The 19,818-nt window shown below is 35.6% G+C and overlaps 1 protein-coding gene, 1 non-coding gene and 1 pseudogene across 2 annotated transcripts in view; 1 reads left to right on the top strand and 2 right to left on the bottom strand.

The window, feature by feature from the left end:
• Ankrd42 (ankyrin repeat domain 42) overlaps positions 1-19,818 on the bottom strand; it is a 68,137-nt gene that overhangs the window by 44,795 nt on the left and 3,524 nt on the right. Inside the window, exons 3-8 of the mRNA XM_074071574.1 lie at positions 17,841-18,004; positions 15,355-15,462; positions 13,637-13,756; positions 12,624-12,759; positions 7,744-7,779; positions 5,675-5,875 (exon numbers count right to left, since the gene is read on the bottom strand). Of these exons, the coding sequence (XP_073927675.1) occupies positions 5,675-5,875; positions 7,744-7,779; positions 12,624-12,759; positions 13,637-13,756; positions 15,355-15,462; positions 17,841-18,004 (765 nt within the window). The remainder of the gene's footprint in view (positions 1-5,674; positions 5,876-7,743; positions 7,780-12,623; positions 12,760-13,636; positions 13,757-15,354; positions 15,463-17,840; positions 18,005-19,818) is intronic.
• LOC141416372 (U6 spliceosomal RNA) lies at positions 6,500-6,600 on the top strand (annotated as a pseudogene).
• Positions 16,086-16,192, bottom strand: LOC141416067 (U6 spliceosomal RNA). Its single transcript, XR_012440988.1, has one exon. It is a non-coding gene; the product is annotated as a U6 spliceosomal RNA (small nuclear RNA).

Genomic DNA, 19,818 nt, shown 5'->3' on the forward strand with positions numbered 1-19,818 from the left:
TACCAAGTGTGAGGCCTGAGTTCAAAACCCAGTAGTGCCCAATAAAAACAAGTTGGTTCACTGAAAGAATAAACAAAACTGACAACCCTTTAGCCAAACTAACCAAAAGAAAGAGGGAGAAGACACAAATTGATAAAGTTAGAAATAGGGGTATTACAACAATTACCAATGAAATTCAAAAGATCATTATGGAATACTTTGAAAACTTATATTCTAATAAACTGAAAAATCTATAAGAAATAGATGAATTTCTAACAAAACTGAAACAAGGGGATATAAATCAAGTAAAAAGGTCTATAACAAGCAACAAAATTGAAGCAGTAATCAACAGTCTCCCCAACAAAAAAGCCCAAGCAGGATGGATTTACCATTGAATTCTACCAAACCTTTAAAGAAGAACTGGGCTGGCAGAGTGGCTCAAGCAGCAAGAGTGCCTGCCTAGCAAAGCATGAGGCCTTGAGTTCAAACCCTAGTACCACAAAATAAAATTTAAAAGTTAAAGAACTAACACCAATGCTCTGCAAACAATTCCATGGAACAGAAAGAGAAGGAATACTACTAAACACATTCTGTGAAGCCAGTATTACCCTGATACCAAAACCAGATAAAGACACAACAAGAAAAATAAAATTACAGCATAATTTCCTTGATGAGTACAAATGCAAAAATTCTCAATAAAATACTTACAAGCTAAATTCAACAACACTTTAAAATTATTATACAACATGATCAAATTAGTTTCATTCCAGGAATACAAGAATGTTTCAATATATGCAAATAATAAACAGAATACAGCACATAAACAGAATAAAGGACAAAAATCACATCATCACCTCTATAGATGCAAAAGAGCTTTTGACAAAATTCAACATATCTTCATGACAAAAGCCAAGAAGAAACTAGGAATAGAAGCAATGTACCTCGACACAGCCTGTATTTGATAAATCTATAGCCAACATTTTACTAAATGGAGAAAAACTGAAACCTTTTCCTGTAAAGTCAGGAACGAAACAGGGTGTCCACTCACTCCACTCTTACTCAATATCATGCAAGAATCCTCAGCCAGAATAATAAGGCAAGACAAAGAAATGAAATTAATACAAATAGGAAAGGAAGAAGTCAAATTATCCCTATTTGCAGATGACATGATCCTATAGTTGAAAGACCCTAAAGACTCCACCAAAAAACTCATAGATCTGATAAACAATTTTGGCAAAGTAGTCGGATAAAAAAAATCAACATTAAAACAATCAGTAACTTTTCATATACCAATAAATGAACAGACTGAGAAAATATTAGGAAAACTATTTCATTCACAATAACCTCAAAAAAATAAACACCTAGTAATAAACCTAATAAAAGCAGTGAAAGGCCTCTACAATGAAAACCATAAAATATCAAATAAGGGAATTAAAGACAACACTAGAAGATGAAAAGACCTCCTGGGCTCAATAACTGGCAGAATATCCTGGCAGAGAGTCTCAAGTGGTAGAGTGCTTTACCTAGCAAGCATAAGCCCCTAAGTACAAACCCCAACACCATCAAAAAAAAAAAAAAGCAAAAAGAATTAGCAGAATAAGTATTATGAAAATGGCTATACTAACAAAAGCAATCTCCCTAAAAATTCCAATGTCATTCTTCATAGAAATAGAATCAATACTAAAATTCATAGGAAAAGACCCCAAATAGTCAAAGCAATCCTGAGCAAAAAGCAACACTGAAGGTATCACAATACCAGACTTCAAATTATATAATAGAGCTACAGTAATAAAAACAGTGTGGTAGTGACACAAAAACAGATGCAAAGGCCAATAGAAAAGAATAAAAGACCCAGAAATAAAAACATACAACTACAGCCTTCCGATCTTTGACAAAAGGAGTCAAAGACATACAGTGGAGAAAAGACAGCCTGTCCAACAAACGGTGCTGGGAAAACTGGCTATCTACATTCAGATGACAGAAACTAGACCCTATCTCTCACCCTGTACAAAAATCAACTCCAAATGGATCAAAGATCCTAATGTAAAATTTGAAATTAGTACAGGAAAAAAATAGAGAAAACTCTGAAAGCTATAGGCATAGGCAATTATGTTCTAAATAGAACTCCAATTGCCCAGGAAGTAACAACAAGAATTGATACTGGGATTGCATCAAATTCAAGAAACTTTCTGCACATCAAAAGAAAGAAAGAAAGAAAAGAAGTTACCAGAATCAAGAGACAACACACAGAATGGGAGAAAATCTTCACCAGTTACTCAACAGATAAAGGATTAATATACAAATACACCAAGAGCTCAAAAAAACTAAATGGCAAAAGAACAAATAATCTAATCAATAAATGGGGAAGCAAATTAAACAGACAGGTTTCAAAAAACCAAATAACTAACAAACATATAAAGAAATGTTCAACATCCTTAGTCATAAAGGAAATGCAAGTCAAAATGACACTAAGATTCCATCTTACCCCAGTCAGATTGACCATCATCAAGAAACGAACAAATGCTGGCAAGGATGAGGAGGAAAACTCCCACATACTGTTGGTGGGAATGTAATGCAACCACTATGGAAATCAGCATGGCATTTCCTCAAAACACTGAAAAAAGACTTACCTTATGACCCCGCCATACCATTCTAGGGCATATATCTGAAAGAGTGTAAACTAAGAAGCAAGAAAAATACTTGAATACCCAGATTTATTACAGCTCTCTCCACAATAGCCAAAATTTGGAAACAGCCAAGGTGCCCAAAAACCAATGAACAGATAAAGAAAATATACCATAGAATCAACCATAAAGAAAAATGAAATTATGTCATTTGCAGGAAAATGGATGGATCTGGAGATCATCATGCTGAATGAGATAAGCCAAGTTCAAAAGGTCAAATATCAAATGCTCTCACTCATTTCTGGAACCTAGAACTAAAATGATGGTCAGGAGGAAGAAAAGAAGGAAGATAATGGGACATTAATGTATATGGGGGACTGTCTTGAGGAGGATCAGTGGGAGTGGGGAGGGGAAAAGGAAAGGATACTGAGAAGTGAAGAAGATCAAAGTTCACTACATTTATACATATAAAGACAGATAATGAAACCCACCAATTTTTGCAAAAGCGGGGTGGAGGGAGGAAAGAACAGGAAATGGACAAAGTGAGCATGTTCAAGGTACACTGGACACATGTATGGAATTATCACAATGAAATCCCCTCATATTACTAATGTATGCGAATTCAAAAATAAAATTTTTAAAAACAAAAAATACACAATAATTGGAGTACAATAAAATGAAGCACAATTTTAAAAAAGAATTGACAAATGGAATTGCATCAAATTAAAAGGCTTCTGCACAGCAAAGGAAACAATTGCCACAATTAAGAAATAACTACAGTATGGTAAAAAAATCTTTGCTAGCTATTCAGTGGATAAAAGAACATCCAGGATATATAAAGACTTCCAAAAATTAAACACCAAGAAAACAAATAATCTGAGTAGCACTGTGGAACTCACAATGGAGGTTCCTTAAAACACTAAAAATAATGTTTGATCCTACTATACCACTCCTGATCATAGATCCAAAGAAATGTTAACTCACCTACTCAGGAGGCAGAGATCAGGATGATGAGGTTCAAAGCCAGCCCCTGGCAAATAGTTCATGAGACCCTATCTCAAAAGCACCCATCACAGAAAAGGGCTGGAATGACTGAAGCAGTAAGAGCATTTGCCTAGTAAAGTGTGAGGCCCTGAGTTCAAACCCCAGTATCTCAAAAGAAAACAAAATCCAACCAAAGAAATGTAAGTCAAATACAATAGAGATACTTGCACACCCATGCTTAGAGCAGCACTGTTCACAACAACCAAACTATGGAATCAGCCTAGGTACCCATCAACCAAGGAATGGATAAAGAAAATGTAGTATATATACAAAATGGAGTGTTATTGAACATAAAGAATGAAAGTATGTCAATTGCAAGAAAATGGATGGAAGTAGAAACCACAAAGTTAAGTGAAATAAGCCACACTGAGAAAGATAAATATTGAATGGTCTGACTCATATGTGGAATCAGGACCTAAAGCAAAAAAAAAAAAAAAAAAAGAATGACTTGAGTGTAAAATGAAAGGACTGTCTGGGGGTGGTAACCAGTAGGAAGGTGAAAGGTAAAGGTGAAGAGGAGTAAATATGATCAAAGTACTTCGTATGTGTGTATGAAAATAGAATCAAACCCATGAAAATTGTTTTTAAAAGGTTCCATGAAGAGGGAATAAGAAAGAGTAAAACAGGGGTGAATTTGATCACAGTACATTACATGCATGCATGAAAACATCACAATGAGACCCTTTCTTACAATTAATAAATGCTAATAAAAAAGAGGGGAAAAAAGAAGGTTCATCCAATGACCCCAGTGTGCCATAAAAATATTACTTCTTGTGTGGGCCTATGTGTGAAAAAAGTAGGGAGTACTTCTCTAAAGAAACTTACATGTACATAAAGAAGCATGTACAAGAATATCCATAACCACATTGATAGTACTAGTAAAAAAATTATAAGAAACCTAAATTCAAATGGGGAATAGACAAATAATTGCTTTCATAGAATGGAAATAAATAAACAAACTGGAGTATATCTAGTAACCTAATAATCTCAAAAACATAATAAAGCAAGTCACAGGAAGATATGCACTTTTAGCCATTTTATACTTTTTAGTTCCCAAGATTGTTACTTGTCCACCAAAATCCTCTTCCTTAAACAGTAAAGAATTGCAACTGAAAAAAGGCTTCTTTGCTAGCAAAAATGTTAAGTCTGGTTTCCACCTTTTGAAATCTCTGGTCCTAGGTTTATACCTTGCCCCAGCACATGCGCACGCGCGCACACACACACACACAAAGGATTATCAACACAGAAAATACTAGTCCCATCAATAAATACATAGAACAGATTCACTTTCTAATCTGAGCTGTCATATACAAGAAATAAACTTCTGTGTCATTTAAACAATTGTATTTCTTGTCCTATTTGTTATAATAGTTTAGCTTTTTAACCTAACAACACACAAAAAAATGCTATATATATATTTATGAATATGTATATATAAATATATATAACTAAGATTTAAAGGAACAGAATGAAATGATAACTCCAAAATAATAATTTACCTTGAGGAGGAAGAAAGTTAATAGTATTATAGAGAGAGATAAGTGACTTCAACTCTATGTTATTCTTAAGTTAGGAGTTAGGTGTTAAAAACAGTGCTCTTTATGTTAATATGAATATACTTCTGTCTAAAATATTTCCTAATAGCTGGGCACTGGTGGCTCATGCCTGGAATCCTAGCTACTTGAGAGGCTGAGGTCAGAAGGGTCGCAGTTTGAGGGCAGCCCAGGTAAACAGTTCATGAGACCCCATCTCCAAAATAACCAAGCAAAAATGGATTAGAAGTGTGGCTCAAGTGACAGCACTGGCTTTGTAAGCATAAAGCCCTGAGTTCAAACCCCAGTACCACCAAATAATTATATAAATATAAAAAATAAAATATTTCATAATAATCTGGTTGAATGTGTAGATAATGACAAATAAAAAATTTCAATGTACCATTTACCTTATAAAGTTCCTTGTCTTCCTATTCCATTGGTTCTACATTATTGTTATTACTATTGTATGTCAAAACATTTCAGGTTACTTACTTTCCTCATCTTCTGTAGTATTTCCTTCATAATCAGACCCCTGGATAAACTGTAAAATGTTCTGTTTAAAAAACCTCTGGGCCAAATCCAATACATTTTCTCCATTATCATTGAAGGCTTTTAAAGCTTGTATTCCACTGCGCATCCTACTGAGTAGATATTTAAAACAGTGAAGGTGCCCTTCCATGGCTGCTAAGTGAACTATAGGTAAGAGAAAGAAGAATTTTAAAATTGAAATTAAAATTACTTGAAAAAATAAATAATATTAGTAGTAATTCTCACAGGGACATGAGCATCCCTATCCTATATAACAGGGACTTTTCCCTGAACAAGGAGAGTCCATTTTTCTAGCCTGCATAGTCAGTCTTCTAGTCATGTGAAAGCAGTACCCTATGTGGTTGAATAATTATACTTACTGTGAGTATACAGAGAGCAGATGAGGGTTACCAAAGAGCAGGCCCCAGAAAATTATCTTAGAAGGTGAAATCACAATTATGTAGCTTAAAATTACATGAGAAAATGGTTATTAAATAAATTAAATAAATAAATAAATAAAGATTTAATATTTGGGAAAAAGTGGAATAAATAAACCAAAGTGATCACTATGGAAATATTAATATTATTTTCATCACTATGCATTTGTCATCTTTCTATAATTCACTAATTTTTTATTATAATCACAAATACTGGGTCAAAACTGAAGACTAGCTGGTGTGGTAACACCTGTAATCCCAGCACTTAGGAGAAAGAGGCAGGAAGATCATGAGTTTGAGGCCAGGGTGGGCTGCATAGAGAGATCCTATCTCAAAAAAAAAAAATCATCGCCCATTTTGGCAATCCAAACAGTAAAACTGGATGACACAGAAAAGATTAGCATGGCCCTTGTGCAAGAATGACATACAAATTTGTGAGTGTTCTATATTTTCAAAGGATACAGTTCACTGCACCTGTTCTTAAAATTGTCAGTGCTCACAGTCCTTGGTCATAATGGCTGTGATGGTGATGGAGAAGCTCTGAGTACTCTCACATTAAACAGGCTGAAAGTAGATGCTTAAGTTGTTCTCCAGCACCATTTTTTAAAATTTTATTTTGAGACAGGGTTTTGCTAAGTTGCTAGGCTAACCTCAAACTCATCATCCTTCTGCCTTAGCACCTTTTGGAGTTAGGAATTACAGGCTTACACCAACATACTCAGCTGCTCTCCCTGTTTCTTGCCTTGCCATACCTCACTGCAGTGAATTATAAACACAGCAGTCAGAATGATCATCTTAAACATAATTCAGATCCCAAAACCCTTCAACACCTCTTATTACCCCTTAGGCCTCATCATCTATTGCTTACCCCTCAATTCTGTTTCAACTACACTGACTTGCTGTGTCCTTGTTTCTCAACACAAGTGTGTTATATATGCCTCACAAGTGTGATATATATGCTGCTACCTCTTCCTGAAATGTTTTCTCCCAGGATATCCACAAGACTATTTCAACTCCTTCAGGTCTTTAGTCAATTGTTACTTCCTCAGTGAAGACTTTTCTGACCACCCTATTTTAAATTTCATCCCTCTAATATTCTCCACTACCCTTTGCTACATTATATTTATCCAAATTTATACCCCTATATTATGTTATATATATTTGACTCATTCATTTTAGTAATTATTTATCTCTCCCCTCACCACCATAAGAAAGCAAGGGCTTTGTATTATTTACTGAGATATCCCTAGCACTCAGAAGAGGGATTGCCACATGCAAGGTACTCAATGAAAGTATATAAAATTAATATTTTGAAAAAGGCTTGAACATAAGTAGGCTAGTCCCAATGCCCCGATTCATAACCTCTATATTATACTATTATAAAAAACACTATCTACGGTTATAAAATAGTTATACATGTTTAAAGAAACAAAAGTTAGGATTGGAGATGTGGCTCAAGTGGTAGAGTGCTGGCTTTGCAAGTGTGAAACACTGAGGCCAAATACAAGATCCACCAAAAAAAATTTAAGTATTTTTAATGAGTAGACAACAAAAGAATAATCAAATGAATCAAACATACTTGAATGAAACTCTTACCTTGTATGACACATGGAAAAGTCAGTTCCAGATGGGCTGGGGATTTAAATGTAAAAGTAAAATAAAAAAATTTCTAGAAGAGGACTGGACACATGGTTGCAAGCATGAAGCCTGGAGTTCTAAACACCAGTACTGCCAAAAAAATATATATTCTAGAAAATAATATTAAGCAATGTCTCTACAACCACAGAATAAAGAAGGACGTTTTTGAACAGGATATAAAAAGCACTAGCCATAAGAAAGATATTATGAAACTGGGCTACATTAAAATTAAAACTTATAAAAAAATTAAAACTTATATTCACTAAAAAGATATCTTTAAAAAATAAAAAGGGAGATTCCAAGATGGCAGCTAGAGGTAGGAAGCAGAAAGCGAGCCTCCTATAGTGAAATCTTGGAGAGATGCTGGAAACACACTTTGCAGGCATAATCACTGAGAAGAGGCATAACTTTGACTCCTCTACACCTCCAGCCGGCACAGAGAATCTCCACTTCACGTTAAACGGAGAAACCAGGAGGGCCCCTGGGCTGCCAGTCGCCGGCGCCCAGACGGCTTGGGAAGACACAGACCAGGTGAGCTTCGCAGTACTCCCACAGACAAGCCTGGGCCAGACCTTTAAAGAAGAACTGATACCAACCCTCCTTAAACTGTTCCACGAAATAGAAAGGGAAGGAAAACTGCCTAACACATTTTATGAAGCCAATATTACACTTATCCCAAAAGCAGGCAAAGACACCTCCAAAAAGGAAAACTATAGGCCAATCTCCTTAATGAACATTGATGCAAAAATCCTCAACAAAATAATGGCAAACCGAATTCAGCAACACATCAAAAAGATTATTCACCACGACCAAGTAGGCTTCATCCCAGGGATGCAGGGGTGGTTCAACATACGAAAATCAATAAACGTAATAAACCACATTAACAGAAGCAAAGACAAAAACCACTTGATCATCTCAATAGATGCAGAAAAAGCCTTTGAAAAGATCCAACATCATTTCATGATAAAAGCTCTAAGAAAACTAGGAATAGAAGGAAAGTTCCTCAACATTATAAAACCTATATATGACAAACCTACAGCCAGCATTATACTTAACGGAGAAAAACTGAAACCATTCCCACTAAAATCAGGAACCAGACAAGGATGCCCACTATCTCCACTCCTATTCAACATAGTACTGGAATTCCTAGCCAGAGCAATTAGGCAAGAAGAAGGAATAAAAGGAATACAAATAGGTAAAGAAACTGTCAAAATATCCCTATTTGCAGACGACATGATCCTATACCTTAAAGACCCAAAAAACTCTACTCAGAAGCTTCTAGACATCATCAATAGCTATAGCAAGGTAGCAGGATATAAAATCAACATAGAAAAATCAGTAGCATTTCTATACACTAACAATGAGCAAACTGAAAAAGAATGTATGAAAACAATTCCATTTACAATAGCCTCAAAAAAAATCAAATACCTAGGTGTAAACCTAACAAAAGATGTGAAAGACCTCTACAAGGAAAACTATACACTTCTGAAGAAAGAGACTGAGGAAGACTATAGAAAGTGGAAAGATCTCCCATGCTCATGGATTGGTAGAATCAACAGAGTAAAAATGTCAATACTCCCAAAAGTAATCTACATGTTTAATGCAATTCCCATCAAAATTCCAATGACATTCATTAAAGAGATTGAAAAATCTACTGTGAAATTTATATGGAAACACAAGAGGCCACGAATAGCCAGGGCAATACTCAGTCAAAAGAACAATGCAGAAGGTATCACAATATCTGACTTCAAACTATATTACAAAGCAATAACAATAAAAACATCATGGTACTGGCACAAAAACAGACATGAAGACCAGTGGAACAGAATAGAGGACCCAGATGTGAAGCCACACAACTATAACCAACTTGTCTTTGACAAAGGAGCTAAAAATATACGATGGAGAAATAGCAGCCTCTTCAACAAAAACTGCTGGGAAAACTGGTTAGCAGTCTGCAAAAAACTGAAACTAGATCCATGTATATCACCCTATACCAATATTAACTCAAAGTGGATCAAGGATCTTAATATCAGACCCCAAACTCTAAAGTTGACACAGGAAAGAATAGGAAATACTCTGGAATTAGTAGGTATAGGTAAGAACTTTCTCAACGAAACCCCAGCAGCACAGCAACTAAGAGATAGCATAGATAAATGGGACCTCATAAAGCTAAAAAGCTTCTGTTCATCAAAAGAAATGGTCTCTAAACTGAAGAGAACACCCACAGAGTGGGAGAAAATATTTGCCAGCTATACATCAGACAAAGGATTGATAACCAGAATATATAGGGAACTTAGAAAACTAAATTCTCCCAAAACTAATGAACCAATAAAGAAATGGGCACGTGAACTGAACAGAACTTTCTCAAAAGAAGAAATTCAAATGGCCAGAAAACACATGAAAAAATGCTCACCATCTCTAGCAATAAAGGAAATGCAAATTAAAATCACACTAAGATTCCACCTCACCCCTGTTAGAATAGCCATCATTAGCAACACCACGAACAACAGGTGTTGCCGATGATGCGGGGGAAAAAGGAACACTCTTACACTGTTTGTGGGAATGTAAACTAGTACAACCACTCTGGAAAAAAATTTGGAGGATCCATAAAAAGCTAGACATTGATCTACCATTTGATCCAGCAATACCACTCTTGGGAATATACCCAAAAGAATGCAACACAGGTTACTACAGAGGCACCTGAACACCCATGTTTATTGCGGCACTTATTCACAATAGCCAAGTTATGGAAACAGCCAAGATGCCCCACCACTGACAAATGGATTAAGAAAATGTGGTATCTATACACAATGGAATTTTATGCAGCCATGAAGAAGAACGAAATGTTATCATTCGCTGGTAAATGGATGGAATTGGAGAACATCATTCTGAGTGAGGTTAGCCTGGCCCAAAGGACCAAAACTCGTATGTTCTCCCTCATATGTGGACATTAGATCAAGGGCAAACACAACAAGGGGATTGGACTTTGAGCATATGATAAAAGCTCTAGCACACAAGGGAGGTATGAGAATAGGTAAGACACCTGAAAAACTAGTTAGCATTTGTTGCCCTTAACGCAGAGAAACTAAAGCAGATACCTTAAAAGCAACTGAGGCCAATAGGACAAGGCGACCAGGAACTAGAGAAAAGGTGAGATCAAAAAGAATTAACCTAGAAGGTAACACACACGCACAGGAAATTAATGTGAGTCAACTCCCTGTATAGCTATCCTTATCTCAACCAGCAAAAACCCTTGTTCCTTCCTATTATGGCTCATACTCTCTCTACAACAAAATTAGAAATAAGGTCAAAATAGTTTCTGTTGGGTATTGAGGGGGTTGGGGGGAGAGGGAGGGGGCGGAGTGGGTGGTAAGGGAGGGGGTGGGGGCAGGGGGTAGAAATGACCCAAGCCTTGTATGCACATATGAATAAAAATAAATAAATAAATAAATAAATAAAAAGGGACTGGCAAAGTGGCTCACATAGCAGAGCACCTGCTTAGCAAGCATGATGCCCTGAACTCAAATCCTAGTACACCAAAAAACTAAAGTAAAAAGTAAAAGGGCAATACATAGAATGGAAAAGGTATTTGTAACACATGTAACTGACAAGACTTATATCTACACTATAAGAAGCACTTTTACAATGCAATAAGAAAAAGAAGAGCCAATAGAAAACTTGTAAGAGATTTAAACCGTTACTTCCTAAAAGAAAAAAACCAAGTAGTCTTTAAACATATGAATATCTTTAGTAATCAGAGTAAATATATATATTAAAACCCCTATACACCCAACAAAAAGACTAAATCTTAAAAAAACAAAGTAAAAAGCAAACTACTAAAACCCAGCGTTAATAAGAAAGTAAAGCCATGCATACTATTCTGCCTTCCCCTTCATATATGTGCTTAAGATTCCTTTAAGATATAGTCTAAGTAACATTTTCACTCCAATCTCACTGTGAAATATCTGTCTTCTAAATTTCTACCACTTCTTAAAGAAGGCAGGGTGTTTAGAGCCTGTGTCTCAACTGGTCACCTTATTCCAGGTTAGATAATTTCAGGAGCAAATTAACTTAAATACAATAGTGTCTTCTATTTATACTATTTAAAGTTTTTTTTTAAGTTGTTTATGAGCAGAGAGGTATGAAGTTACAAAATAAGAACTAAGGCTGGATATAACTCAGTGATAAGGCACTTGCCTAGCATGTGCAAGGACCTCAGTTTGATCCCCAGTATCATACACACATATTAAAAAAAAAAACTAAAAATAAGAACACTAGACAGTAGATGAAAGAAAAAGGTGGTGGGAAATCCAAATATATGTTTAATTTCACCAGTTTCTCTTTTCCTTATAAGGTTCCTGAAAAAAAAATACTCAACACATGAGATGTACATAACATAGGGATGATATAAAATAAAAAATGTTCTGAGTGTAAAATGGGGACTGTTTGGAGAGAAACCATCAAGAGGGGAGAGAGCAAAAGAACAGAGTAATAGGGATGAATATGATCAATGTACTTTAATATGCATGTATGGAAACAGAATAATGAAATCCATTAAAATTGTAAAAAAAAATAAGGGGGAAATAAGAAGGATAGGTAAGAAAGAAATAAGAAAGAAAGAGGGGTAAATTTGATATAATACATAATATTCATTAGTGGAAATATTACAATGAAACACTTTGTACAATTAAAATACACTAAAAAAAGTTTGTGTCAACGTATTTATTATTTCAGTTTTGTGAAGGACTGGTAGGATAATGACTTTAAATTTCTTAAATATAATTAAATATTAAAAATGTGTATCAATGAAAAACTAAACTATTTGCTTTTTAGAATACCTGGAAGGTTTCCATTGTAGTCCACATCTTCTATGCCACATCCCCATTTGATAAGCAGTTGCAAACAACCAAGCCGACCATGAAAAGCTGCATAATGGACAGGTCTCCATTCTTTCTTATCAGTCACACTGGGATCCTAAAGGTAACATTAACAATGATCCAGTTTCTTTCCATTTTGTAGGGAAAGTACTAAGTCTAGCAGCTAAATTCTACAAATGAAAATTAGCTGTTCTTAAAATTGTAAGGGAAGCACTGAATAGAAAAATGTACTGCAATCAATAAAATATTTTATGAAGTATTAGTAAAATTTTATAAAATAGCATTTTTAAGAACACAACTAATCACACAAAATAGTTTTTAGAAAGGAAGTTAAGTAGTCATTTTACTAGTCACAGATTCCTAACAACAAAAAGGATAGATTTAAATGACCAAATCATATCATTGAGAACATAAGGAATTAGTGAAGAGTATTTAATATGCTTTTCATTTTAACTATAGAAACAACTCTCATATGTCTTCAATGTAGGTAGTTCTTTTCTCATAAGAAGTTATTTTTATAACCACTGGGTAATATTAAAAATAAATATCTAGATGAAATTTCAGGAGAAATAAATCACTTTCTAAATTGATATATGAAATAATAGTTTCAAAAGAAACACATAGGTAGGCATAGAAATTTACAATCACCTGGTTAAGATATGTTTAAAAGTTTCAGAATCTTCTTGGTTAAAATTTGAACTGGTACAAAAATCCCAAAGTCTCTGAAACACCTTGCACTACTAAACTGTTTTTGTGGCGTTGTTGGCTTTGTTTATTTGGTTTTTGTCAGAAGAGATATTTTCCTAAATTATTGCTTCCATGTTTAAAGATGGAAAAGCCAAAAGGAACAATTAAATTACTTCCTCAAAGTCAGATAAGGGATTTAAAAACAGCAGGAAAAGATGATTAAATCTATCACGTACTATCTCATCTATATGATCATATGCAACCATTTATTAACAGAAGCCTCTCACCACTCCACTTCGGAGCATTATTTGTAAAGTGAAAGAATGTCCATGAGTTGCAGCAAGGTGTAAAGGAGTGCATCCACGATCATCTTGAGCTGCCAGATTTGCTCCATTGATTATAAGAGCCTAAAAATAGAGAAATGGTAATGGAGTTTACATTAGTACAGATGTTAAATTGCAAATGCAAATATAGATTAAAAGCAAGCAATTAATTAACCTATAGCAAAATTATTACACTCACATATATGTGCTATAGGCAAACATTCTTAGCCAATCCTAAGAAAAATGCTTAAGGTCTTAACATTGCCAAAGAGACATTTACAATACCTGATTGGTTTTTTTGCAGAGGTGGGGTACTAGGGTTTGAACTCAGGGCTTTGTGTTTGCAAAACAGCTGCTCTACCACTTGAGCCATACCTCTCATCTATTTTGCTCTGGTTATTTTGGAGTTGAGGTCTCAACAACTATTTGTCCAGGCTGGCCTCAAACCACAATCCTCCCAATCTCAGCCTTACAAGTATCTAGGATTACAGATGTAGCCACTGGTGTCCAGCTCCTTTCTTGATTTTAACCAAACTTTGTTTACCAGTATCCCAGAGCAAAGGATTACTCAGACATAATTCCAAATATCATGGGTTTTAGGAAGAATAATCTCCATAATTTTGTCTGATATATCTAGTCAATAATTATCATAAATGATATACTAAGTGCTTGCTTTGTTTTTAAAGTCATGAAAAATATGAAATTTATCAATTTAGAGAATTAGGACATATGCAGAGACAAAGATAATCAACTATACAAGGCAGTCCTTAATAAGGAACTTGGTATAATACCAAAGAGTACCACAAAAGCTCTGAGAAGGAAGAAATCACTTTGCGGAGGATAAGCAAGGCACAGGGAGTGACTTGACCTAATGGTTGGAGGAAGGAAAGCATCAGATAAAGTTTCATTTGATCCTGATGTCCTCTGAAGTCACTATTACAATTTCTTTTTTTTCATGGTCTACCTTCTCAAATTAATACCTAACAATTTGAGGGTTAAGACTTGAATATTTTTATTTTGGGAAAACACAAACATTTGGACTATAGCTATAAAGCAGATACTTTGGACATGATTGTGAAATCTCTTGAAAGAACCCAAAGAGTCAACTACTTCAGAGATTAAAGGATGTCTGGTCTCATATCATTTGAGTGTTTGAGTTAGTATCAAAATATCTGAGTCACTGCAATCAAATAATTTCTTGTTTAAAGCATATAACTACATCTACTGTTGCAGGAGTTTGCTAGCTGAGATAGGAGGCTCTGAGGCAATTAGCAGGAAGCAATGTTCTATTGTGCCAGCAGAGACCCAGTGGACTCATGTCCAAAGGCTGAGCAGCGAGAACAAAGGGGTCTCACCTTATACACCCTTGCAAACAAGTTACAGAGGCAATAAAATTACAAAACAAGGTTTAACCCATATATGGTTACATGTAATTCTATAGGCTACTTCACCCTAGTGCTAAGTGCCCTTCTACCCCTAGTGCTGTGTGACCTTCTTCACCTTTGAATTCTTCAGGTTTTAGCTCTCTGCTATGGCATCCCTCCCCCCCTGCTACTTATATCAGGACTCAGGCCTCACTTGTTTTCTTCTGATCCTCCTCCCTGCTACATTACTGGATCAAATAATTAGAATAGCAACAGCCTAACAAAACTAAAAAGCAAAGTAACCAAAGTTACCATTACCTGCATGCAAGCATCATGACCCCTAATCGCAGCTATGTGAGCTGGTGTCCAACCTCTTGTAGTTCCTTGTGTGATATCAGCTCCATGCCAGAGCAGCCAATGAAGACACTAAGAAAATAACCATGTTAAGAAAGGATAAGTCACGTGTTGTTAGCATTCTTGTAACTTTTAGTTTTAGTATATTAGCATGAAATTCCCACTGAGAAACATAAGTGCAGAAACCAGGTGCAAGAAAAAACAAAAGCACAAGCACAAAGACTTGGTATCATTTGCCTGCCAAGAGATTAATAACCAATAAAATATGAAAAAGCTCAATCTCACTAATAAAATCACAATTCACTTATTCAACAAATATTTACAGAGAGACTATTATAGGTTAACTTCACTCAGGTACTGAAGAATAAAGCCACTATAAACATTCATACACTGATTTGACATTTCTGTTGAATAAATAGGTAGAAATGAGATTGCTGAGATATACAAATAAGTATATGTTTAGCTTTTTAAAAAAATGGCCCAGCTGTTTTCCAAATTGGCTGTATGTTTTCCATTCTCACCAGCAGTATATGAAAGTTCCAGATTCTCCATACTCTTAGCAATATTTGATTTTGTATGTGTGTGGTACTGGAGTTTGAACTCAGAGCCTCATACTTGCTAGGCAGGCACTCTACCACTTGAGCCACAATTCCAGCCCAGCAATATTTGGTATTGTCCTTTTGGGGTTTTTTTTTTTTTTAATGGAACGCTTCATGAATTTGCTTGTCATCCTTGCGCAGGGGCCATGCTAATCTTCTCTGTATCATTCCAATTTTAGTGTATGTGCTGCTGAAGTGAGCACTGTTTTTGCCATTCTTATGGATACGTAGTGACATCTCATTGTATTTTAATTTGCATTTCTCTAATAGCTAATGATGTTGAATATCTTTTCATATGCTCAATTGTCATCTTTAAGTAAGTATCTATTTTAGACTTTTTCCCATTTACATAATACAAAATTTTTGTTCTTACTGTTGAGTTCTAAGAGTTCTTTAAACTGGCTACAGTTTTTAGTCAAGTATATGATTTGCAAGTATTTTCTCTTATATTTTCTTCCGTAAGTTTTACAAGTTTAATTTTTACACTTATCCATCATCTGTTTTGAGTAAGTGTTTGGATATAGTGCCAGGTATGGGTCAAGATTCATTTTCTTACATATAAGCATCCAATTGTGCTAGCGCAATTCAATAAAAATACTATCCATTAAGTTGTTCTTGCTTCTTGCCAAAAATCAATTTGTGGAAGTACACATCTACTCGGAAGGCTGAGGCAGAAGGACAGCTTGAGCTTAGGAATTTGAGGTCAGCATGGGCAACATTTCAAGATTCTGTCTAAAAAAAAAACAGTTTGCTGGAGGTGTGACTAAAGTGGTAGAGCACTTGCCTACTAAGCACAAGGTGAGTTCAACCCCAGTACCACCCCAAAAAAATTCAGTTGAAGGGTCAGATATAGTGGCACTTGCCCGTAACCCTAGCTACTCAGGAGGTAAAGATGAGGAGGATCATGGTATTGTAGCCAGCCAACACAAAAATTTAAAATGGTCCCAACTCAACCAACATGCAGAGCATGGTGGCATGTACCTACAAATCCAAGATAGGAGACATAGGTAGGAGGATCACTGTTCAAAGCTGGACCTGGGCAAAAATGTGAGACCCTTTCTGAAAAATAATTAAAAGTAAAAAAGGGTTGGGGATGTGGCTCAAGTAGAAGAGTACCTGCCTAGCAGTTGTGAAGCCCTAAATTCAAATCCCAGTACTGACCAAAAAAAAAGAAAAAAATCAATTGAACATTCAGCATAACTTCAGAAATGGCTGAGTAAGGAACCTGGCAAATCCTCCACAAGAAGTAATGATAAAAGCAGACAAAATTGTCAAAAACAACCATTTTAAGACTCTAGAAATTGACCAAGGTCATGTGACAAAAATACTAAGCATTTTTTCAAGAAACCTATTGAATCTCACTAAGAACAGGGAGGTCTGTGATGTTTAACCTTAGGCTACAACTATCCCTACTCTTTCCCTTCCCTCAGCTTCCTAACGCAGAGTTGCTACTTGGTTGTATTGCTCCATTATCCTATCAGAAAGAACAACTTTATTTGGAGCTGAACATGAAAAATTCTATGCTCCAAGAACAATCTAATCTCAGTGGCCAACAACCTGGGAGAGCCAACATCATAGCTAGCCTGAAATCATGATACTTGGTTGAAGTAAGCCATCCAGAAAATTCATTTAGAAATATAAGAAATAGGGACTGGCAGAGTGACTCAAGTGGTAGTGTGCGACTTAGCAAGCGTGAAGCCCTGAGTTCAATGCCTTAGTTCTGCCCCAAAAAATTAAAATTAAAAAAAAAGTTAAGAATTGTACTGGCTAAAGTGAGCCCATACTCAGGAAAGACTGAAAAGGGCTTAAGTTTACTAAACTTACCTTAGTTTAAAAATACATATCGCTTACCTCCAAACTTCCAGAATGTGCTGCCCAATGTAAAGGGCTAAATTTGTGAAGAACATCCACTTCATTAATGCTAGCTCCGTGCTCCACTATTTCTGAAAGCTGCATAACATCTCCAGCCCGTACTGCATCATGTATGCTACCAAAATGCACCTTCTTCCTGGCACCTATTGAAAAGTCAAATTGCTTAATATATTTTAGAACTACGAAGAAAAAAAGACTAGAGCAATGATTTGACAAAGCACTTCAGCTCTCCAAATAATTTACTGCAAAAATGTTTGTGGTGGATATCTTAATCAGACTTCTAATTTTATCTCTGACATGTAAAAGAGCATGAAGGTTGACATTCCCATCCTTATGAGAAAGAAACTGAATAGACAGAAAATCAACAACTTTCCTTGGACCCATCAGAGAACTGAGATCTTAGAGCAAACTCCCATCCCAAATCTGGAGAGACAGGGAAATACAGAGCAGAACCAATGAAGCCATAAGCTGGTAGAAGCACCTGAGTAGTGATTCTGTTAACTTTCCCAAGCTGAGTATTCCTAATGGCTGTAGTCTTAGGGAGTCCCTATACTTTCATTGATTTTGCATTCAGAAACCCACCAGAGTATCACTGTGAAAAGTCAAGAAAAAACACCTCGTGTCTTTTGGGGGGATAAGGGGTGGTTAGGACATGTGACCATTTTGAAATGTGCTCAGTGTGTTTTTTATAACAAAGGCCAATGAGAAAAAGCATTGCCAGAACCTTATTTCACATACACAGAGATACTTAACTGATATTTTTCTAAATTACATGTCTTATAGTAAGAAAGGAATGGCAAGTCACAATTTTTCACATACTCTAATGGTTCTAAGCATTGAGAGTGCACTGTCTGTCTTACTGTACTTCAAAATATTTTAATATACATTGTGACCAAGAGACAATAAGAGTTATCTAAGCATGAACAGTTACTAAAGGAGGAAGAAGGAAGCATTCTCTAAACAAAACCAAGAGAGACATGATTTCTGACCTCAAGTCATTTTCAAAATCACCAGCCAGGCACCGGTGGCTCATGCCTGTAGTCCTAGCTACATGACAGGCTGAAATCAGGAGGATTGTGGTTCAAAGCCAGCGCAACACATAGGTTTCAAGACTCCATCTCCAAAGGGGGTCAAGCAGTAGAGCACCTGCTTTGCAAGTATGAAGTTCTGAGTTCAAATACCAGTCCCACCAAAAAAAGAGAAAGAAAATAATTATCCAATACTTCTGGCGAATTATTTATGCAAACTTGTAGTACTATTTATCTATATACATATAAATATGTTCTCTCTCCACAATCAGATTAAATTCCTTTTCTTTCTTTCTCCCTTTTTTTTTTTTTTGAGACAGTGTCTTGCATGTTACCCAGGCTGAACTTGAACTCATAGGTTCAACTGATCCTCCAACCTTAGTCTCCCAAGTAGCTGGGGCTACAGGCACCACCATGCCCAGCAGAATGCTAATTTCTTGAAGGTTATAATCAAATATTACAATAAAAGCATATCGTACCTTATAAAAATCCTTAGTAATCTGGTATGTATATACTCAAAAATCCCTTCTATCTATCATGAACCAGGCAACTATGGTAACATGATAGAAAACAGATATAAATTTAATACATTTCCTTTCCACCAACTATTTGGATAAATATAATGAAAAAAAAACTGACATCAGAAACTGACAAAGAAAAAAATCAAAGATATTAAGATATATGCACATAAGAAAGGGAGCAAACACTAATAAACATTTAGTGAAGTTAATCCCCTGGGTGAAACTTTCATTCTTCTCCTTTAAACTTGTACAAATAGTGTTCCACCCACTCTAATAATCCATTTTTTACTCAGACACTATCTCAAGCACTTCAAGTCCCTACTCCAAACTGCTACTGGTTAGCCAATGCTAGTCTATAGAACAAAATCCAAACAGTATGATGGTTCATTTACCTACACAACTTGGCTC

Source organism: Castor canadensis, chromosome 1 (genome assembly GCF_047511655.1).
Source record: "Castor canadensis chromosome 1, mCasCan1.hap1v2, whole genome shotgun sequence".
In the NCBI taxonomy this organism is placed as follows: domain Eukaryota; kingdom Metazoa; phylum Chordata; class Mammalia; order Rodentia; family Castoridae; genus Castor; species Castor canadensis.